The sequence below is a fragment of the Pithys albifrons genome, chromosome 2, assembly GCF_047495875.1.
Source record: "Pithys albifrons albifrons isolate INPA30051 chromosome 2, PitAlb_v1, whole genome shotgun sequence".
In the NCBI taxonomy this organism is placed as follows: Eukaryota; Metazoa; Chordata; class Aves; order Passeriformes; family Thamnophilidae; genus Pithys; species Pithys albifrons.
Window position 1 is genome coordinate 50247625 of NC_092459.1, and position 7770 is coordinate 50255394.

The window sequence follows — 7770 nt, forward strand, 5'->3', positions numbered from 1 at the left end:
TATAATGATTTATTCCTTTATATTAAATGGCTGTCATAGGCTGCTATACTAGCATTAAATACAAAATCATCACCATGTGACTAACTTGCCAAAGCACAGGAGACATTCTCTTTTAAGCTATACCTCACATCTTTACATCATGTAGTTTTCATGAAAAGAGTCCTCTATGTCTGGAATTTACATTCTGCCTTTACATAAAGTTAAAGAATAAATCATGTGCTTCTATCTTTGTGAAAGCCAGATGTTTTCCACTGAATACTGAAAGCCTTTTGATTTTTCCCACAATTCCGAGGATCCAGTTAGATAGAACATTCAGTTAGTTTTGATAAATTTACCCATTGAGAATGTAGACCAAGTCTGAACATAGGAAAATTAAATATTCTTAGCTCACAAAAGAAGGTGTAAGGCTGTAAAAACATGAACTGGCAACTGGGAACACAACCTATTCCAGCCAGATATGCACACAGTCACACACTGAGACATCCCTCCATCTCATAAGGAATGTTCAAATCAGACAAGTATTTGCCTGCAAGTTATTTGACTGAGAAGAGGCTGAGAGGTTCTCAATTGGAAAAAAAAAAAAAAAGGAAAAAAAGAAAAAGCTGAAGGAACTCACCTGAAACCATGTCCTTCCCTAAAAAAACCTTAAGGGCTCCCAGAAGAAAGGATATTAATTTGGCAAAGGTGTACCCTATTCCACACCTCATGGACAGATGCCTTAGTCAATTTTCCTCCACTTTCCTCTGCTTTAAAATGCATTGGCTTAGTGGGGGTCCACTGTTTACACTGTGCTCAGATCACCACTAAGGCATTTGGGCTCTCTACCCCACCAGGCCAAACTCCTGTCTGCTTGACTGGTCGAACTGGCTCTCCACAGGTTCTTCCAAGTGACAGATACAAGAAGATGTTCAATAGAGTCACTGAATCATACTCTTAGTAACTCAGCTGAAGCTTCTCTGCATCTTTTAGTGCCACCAAACCTAAGTAAGCACTTTAACTTACTGGTTTTTGATATTTTTGTATCATAAGACAACTCCAACCACCTCCAGGCTTGCCACTACACAAGAGCACAATCTCGCAACAAACCCAGGGAGAATGTCTAGAAGCTCTGTGAGGATGCCCTCAATTTAGGGGTGTAAGGTACCTACTGACCATCATCATATTTGATTCCCTGTCTTTAGGCACTTAATTCACTTCCTTAATGTCTTTTATAAAAACATTAACACACCCCCCCCCAATCTATAATAAATGGTATTTATAGCATTTATCAGGAAGGAAAGAACTGACGAACACTCAAAAAGAACTAGCAGATACAAAAATACTGAAGATTACAGGTAGGTAATTAAAGCTTTGGGTAAAAAAAGCCAGGATTAATTTTAAACTTTGACAAACTGAATGACAGCTATAAGATGTCAACATTAAAGTCACAAAATACTTTAAGAAAACTTCTTTCGAAATGCATTGCATCATCAGCATGATGGCAGCAATCACCACATTGCTTACTCATTACATGTCAACCCCTTTTCTTTTACTCTATCTTGTTCTTAACAAATGTACCATCAGGGAACATGACTTTTTCCTGTCTGAAACCAAAACCACTCAATACTTAAACTGCTGCATTTTAACTCTTCCCTTTCCTATGAAGGCTCTCATAACCTTCCTTCCTGTAAAAGCACTTTGAATTTCTGTCTACAGCAGTTGGGACTTCAGTAATACCTGTCTGTTTCCTTTCACCTTTCCTCTTATGAGAAAAGGAGTTGGGACATAACAGTCTCCTGAAGAGAAGCACTTCATTTTGATAGAGAAAGTTATTACAGTAGACAGGACCTTTGCTTTGCAAAAGTCTCACTGTAGACATTCAGTTTTCATGGAGAAGCTAGGCAAGACAATCAGATACCAGCTCCTAAGACAAGGCTACTGAAAGAGGTTTCATAGTTTTTATCCACCTGTTCCATCAACAAAACTAGCCAAAACCAGGACCACGTCATTCCTTTCAGTAAGGCCTTCAACTCACCAACTTGACAGAAAGTTCAGGACAAATCCATCCAGTTTTTTTTTCTGCTGGTTTACTGAGCCAAAGCAGCTTATGAAGGAGCATAGTAGAATTCACACAAGATAGACAGTGGGAGAAGGCAGTCAAAAGTGGTAGGAGGAGACTACTCTTTCAACAGCAAGAAGCTCATTTTGTCATATAAATATCACCAAAAGGAAATAAAACTCCCTCCAGGGCCAGGCACTGGACCCTCCCAGGCAGCAGCACCAGGATACCAGGCAGTAGGAAAGCAAGTGGTAGATGCATGCAGGAAAACACAAGAGGCCAACTGCCCTTCTCCAGCAGTGAGTGACCTCCTTCCATCATTGCTCCGTGTTAATGAGGAGATCCAATTATGTCCAAGTGTTCTATATTAAGTGCATATTACATCTCTGAATAGTGCTTTATTTCCATGCTCACAATCTTTCTTTACTCAAGATACTGCTGAACTTCCCTGCAACATTACTGAGATTTCCAGCTAAACTGTATAAAAGCCACTATAGAAAACTGTTAAACAAACAGAATGAATACTGAGGACTCAGGAAGCCTCAGAATTCACACTGCAAATGCAGCCTCAATTCAGTTTGTTATAGAAAGATGGAAGAGTTTGTAGAGTCTGTTTTGCTGACTTGCAACCATGGCCTTGTTGAGCTCAAAGGACTTGTGCTCAAATTCTCCTCTCCAGGACTTGCACTACATGACTGGAACAGTTACGAGCTGTGCTAGTACTTGGAGCACTGCATGATCATGCTTTTCTGACATTGATTCCAGTTTACCAAGGAAGCTTTTATCCTGAAAACGTGTCCAACCAGCTCTGATCAATAATGTGCACAGTTTCCAAGCTAGTTACTTTGTACAAGAACAGCACAGCTGCATTAGTATGGTGTTCCACTACACCAATAGCTTGCTATTCAGAAGGATTAATTAAGCCTGGGCAGAGCACCACACTAATGTGATTATATAGCTTCTAGTACCTGAGCTACCTCATTCATCGTTTCTATTCCTCTGCTCTGAAATAAAAAGAGTTTAGTTTTCGCTATTTTCTTAATACCTAAATAATTCAATCACTTTTTTTTAATTATTTTTTGGAAGAGAGAGGAATGAGTCTTGAAAGATTTCCCTAATTGAAAGAATGCATCTCCTGCCTCCATAGACTCTCTTACTATTACCAACCTCTTCTAATCACTTTTGTTCGTATCAATTGCCTATGCACCTGCAAGTCCTCCCTTTACATCAGAAATAATTGTGTCCCGCCACAACCAACAGCATCAAAGAGCAGAGACTGGGAGATGTTTAGCCTGAGTGGAAGAGTCATCATTGCCTTCCACTCCTTGTTTTTTACAGGTAGAGAACAAATATCACAGGAGTACTTGTTCAAAAGAGGGGCCACCTCTCAAACTAATGAGTGGAAGAGTAAGAATACAAACCACAACCACCTCATTCACATTTTATGACTCCTATTAGGACGTGGAAACAGAGACCGGTGTGAGGTACATCAGGTAACCCCAGACCTTGTCCCAAGTTATGAGTCACCAGAGCATTAGTGGAACTTCCTGAAGAACTCAAGTTCTGACAAAATCCAAGTGTGCTGTGATGCTCAAATGGAACTGTTCCTCTTTGCTCAAGTCTCCCTGAAGCATCTGGCACTAGAAAGAAAAAAATCAGTAGCCACAAGCAACTGACAATGGTTTTATAACAGGAAGTACTGGGTAAACCTCGCTGTTGGCAGTACTGCTCTTGCTTTTGAGTTTGCCTGTAGCACATGATCAGAAGAGAAACAGAGCAACACCCCAGCACCCATTCGTATCTCTGGTCTTTGTGACAGCAACAAGATCTCCACTACTCCATGTTTCCACTAGTCTTTTTTTTTTTCTTATTAGGTCGGTTTAAATCCTGAAAAAGGTTCAAGAATCTTTATATTTCCATCTTTTTTCTGTTTGTTGCTGTTTGGGTTTTTTTTATACAAAATAGTATGCTGTAGAAAAAATGGTCAAAATTTCTACAAAAAATTTGGTTGAGAATGCTATAAAGTCATGGCATTTTATTGTTTTGTGTTTGCAAATGATTATACTGGTTAGACTTGTAAACCCTTATGTCAAGTTAAAATTTAAAACAGTAAACAGACAAAATGTGTAAGCTCTCTCCTCTCTCAGCTTTATGTCAGCATATTGAAGAGACAGAGCTCTTCTAGAACAGAAACACAGGGAAGAATAACCTTATTTTTTGACATTCTTTTCCTTTCAAACAAGTTGTTCCCTTCTGACAAAAATATCCACAGGAATAGTTTCAAATTGTGAGTTCTAGGTATACAACACAGATCATACAATGCAGGCAGAAGTTCCAGGCTCAAAAGAGTATGAAAGCAGAAAAATTCTTTACATTTGCACCTCCAGTGTGCAACCACCAGGCACAAAAAGAAGATATTTAAAGGGTTGTTCTGTTTTCTGTGCATGTACAGTAAGTACAAAAGTTCACTCTTAGAAATATTACAGTTTAAAACATTTTTAAAAAGATTGCAGATTATAAATTCATCTTGACAGTACAGTAACAATATAAAAAAGAAGTAGACTTGCAAAGACAGAGAGAAAAGCAACAAAAAGGCCAACACATGAAACAATGTTAAGCAAGTTAACCCAGAATAAGAAACACAGCTATACTGTCAAAGGAGGGGGGAAAGTAAAAAAAAGAAAGAAAAAAATCAGGCAAAAAATGTAGGAGCAATTAAGTAAAAAAACATATTAGGATCACATACTGAATTAGGAGGAAAAGAAACTCCCAGAAACAACACATAGTATTGAGGAATACTGAGATATGAAGGAAAAATAAAGATCTGGGAACTAAATGCAGTCCTTCTGTCATGTCCTTTGCTTAAACAGCCAAAAGTCTCATGGGGGGAGGGGGGGAGGGTGCTGTGTCTTTTGTAGCTCCTGTGCAGAAGTGGAGGAGAAAAATAAAGTGATGGAAAGGAAGGAAGAAATTGAAGAGATACTGGCGTTATGTATGTACACATATATATACAAATGCACAAATACATGCACACATTCACACACAGTCTGTGTGTAATAAAAAATAACTTGAACTAGTTGATACAGAGTGGGATGAGCAATAACAGCAGCATGTTTCTTATTTTCTTCCTCCTGTTTATTTACTTGTTGCAGTCATCTATACCACAGAATCAGGTACATCAGGTCCAGAGCCTCATTACTTTTAAATACTTCTACATGTCAATTCCAAAAAACTGGAAAAAGAGTTGCTGGTATTTCTAACTGTTCCATATGTCTTAGGGGGAGCTGCATGACTAAAACAGAAGACAACATAATCTCTTCACACTCCAAGATGTGGTCTGTACCATGCACTCCTGAGAGTTTCTCCCTTCAAAATACCTTTGCATTTGTCTGTAGTACTTATTACTGCTGTATAATTTGCCAAAATAAACTGATGCAAGGACTCCAGAGCACAGAACACAACTTTAGATTTGTGAGAGTTTATCTGATGCTCAGTGTGATGTCACAGTTCACTTTTCAGACCACTCTTTACAAATACACAATAAAAACGAATTATTTCAAATAAGGCTAACCAAGTTCCACAAACACTGAAATACTCTGTAGTTACAGTCGAATTCCTATCTCATTTCCATCACCACAGAACAGGAAACATATACTACTAATTAATTCATAAACCCTAATCTCTGCAGGCAGCTGAAATTGTCAGTTCGATAAATAAACCAGGCAGTACTAACGGGAAGTTGAACTGTATTATCAAGCAAATTCTTCTGTCAGAGGACCCTGTCACGCTCTGCTCATGACACCGTTACCTAGGACACAGTTTGGAGAATTTCTGTAAGGAAGGAATTAAAAACGGTACCTGAACCAACCGAGCAGAACTACCGAAAAAGACAGTTGAGGGAATTTGTCAAAACACATAGAGCTCTGCCTGACGCCTGACTGCTGTAAGGTAAATTGACTTTGTTGTGCCAAATGCCCTCAACTCTTCAGACAGCGCGTATCGCTGAACTCTGAACCGCACGAACCCGAGACAGACCGTACCTCCACCCCGCACTCGCTCGGCACCTGACAGCCCGGGGCGGCTCCTCCTCTGCCAACAGTGCGGCACGGGCAGGGCGCCGGTTCCCGCTGGCTCCCGCACCCCGCGGAGACACCCGCCGGTCACCGGCCGGCGGCCGAGCCTAGGATGCCCCACGCCGCTTTCCCCAGCGCCGCTGTCCCCAGCCCTCGCCCGGCCCTCCGCTGCCCCCGGGATGCCTTCAAGCCTGCCGGCCCTCGCCGGGCTTTACTTCCTCCCCGCGTTTCTCTGAAACAACTCGGGGAACCCGATAACGCCGGGAGGGTGGGAGGCGCGCCCAGCACGGAGCCGACGGCGCGGGCCCGCGGGCTCTGCTCGCTCCGCGGCGTGCAACGCATCGCAGACCGAAAGGATGCGACCGCGGGCTACGACGCCGACCTGCGCGGCGGCTGCCGAGCGAGGGCAAGCAGTAAGATCCCGTTCGTGCAGGGAGGAGGAGGCAGGAGGGGTCAGGGCTCTCCCCACACTGCCGCCAGCCTCGGCAGCGACCTGTTGCCCGCGCACGGGTGCCGATACGCGTCCCCACGAGCGGGACTCAGCCGCCGCCACCCACCTCTTTGATTTTCTCCCTCCTCTGCCGGACGTCGGGGTCGGCAGGCTCCTGCCCCACGGCGCCGACGGGCTGGCGGAAGAGGCGCTGGGGCAGCCCAGGGGCCCCCACCTCTTTCCTGCCGCGGGCGTCCTGCAGAAGTTTCTCCTTGTCCTGGCGGATGTCCCTGCGGATCTCCTCGGGCAGCTTCTGCAGCGTCTCCTTGGCCTCCCGCAGAGCCCGCTCGTGGTCTGCGCGGATCCGCTCCAGACTGCCCACCCCGCCTGCGGCCGCCGCCGCCGCCGCCGGGCCGCCTGCGGGCTGCGGTGGGGCGCGGGGCTGCCCGCCGGGCGGCGGCGGCGGCGGCTGCAGGGCGGCCGAGTGGAAGAAGACGCCGCTGAGAAGCTTGGAGGAGTCGGGCAGGAAAAAGATGGCCCCGAAGCAGAGGGTGATGAAGGCGCTGAACACCAGCAGCAGCACGAACTTCTCCGTCAGCCGGAACGCGCCGGGGCCCGTCGCCTTCCTGCCTCCGCTGCCCGCGCCGCTGCCCGCGGGGCCGCCCAGCGTCCCCGGCCCCGCCGCGCTACCGAAGAGCGGCAGCAGGCTGGCGGCGGGCATGACCCCCGCGCCGCCTCAGCGCCGCCGCCGCGCAGGGACCGCACGGCACGGCACGGCACAGCACGCCACAGCACAGCACCGGACGGCTCAGCTCCGCCGCCCCCTCCCCGCCTCGGCGGCACAAAGTTTCCTCGGGCGGGCGCGGCAACTTTTCCCTTCCCCGCGGCCGCGCTCCCGCTGCTCCCCCTCCAGCAGCGCTTGGCAGCGTCTGCGGGGCGGGCGCTGTCAGCTCCAGCCCATGCTGCTGCCGGACCGCCGCCGCGGGTGCCGCTCCCCGCTCCGCCCGCGCGGCACTGCCGCCCGGCCGGGGGCGGGGCGGGGCGGGGCCGCCCCGGCCCAATGGCGAGGGGGGCGGGGCCGCCGGACCCCCGGGGGTCCCGGGGCTCCCCCGTGGGATGCGCTTCCCGGGCGCTGGATCCGCGGTGAGCCAGGGCCCGCCCGATTCGTCCCCGTGTCCGGCGGCGGCCCGAAGTGGGTGCGCGGCACCGGCACATGCCGGCAGCGCGCA

General features: G+C 47.0%; 1 protein-coding gene across 1 annotated transcript in view; it reads right to left on the reverse strand.

Moving 5' to 3' along the window:
* Positions 1-7541, reverse strand: part of MAN1A1 (mannosidase alpha class 1A member 1) — a 146735-nt gene extending 139194 nt beyond the window's left edge. The window contains exon 1 of the mRNA XM_071548977.1: positions 6669-7541. Coding sequence (XP_071405078.1) covers positions 6669-7262 — 594 coding nt within the window. The 5' untranslated portion in view covers positions 7263-7541. The remainder of the gene's footprint in view (positions 1-6668) is intronic.
* Positions 7542-7770: the final 229 nt, after the last annotated feature.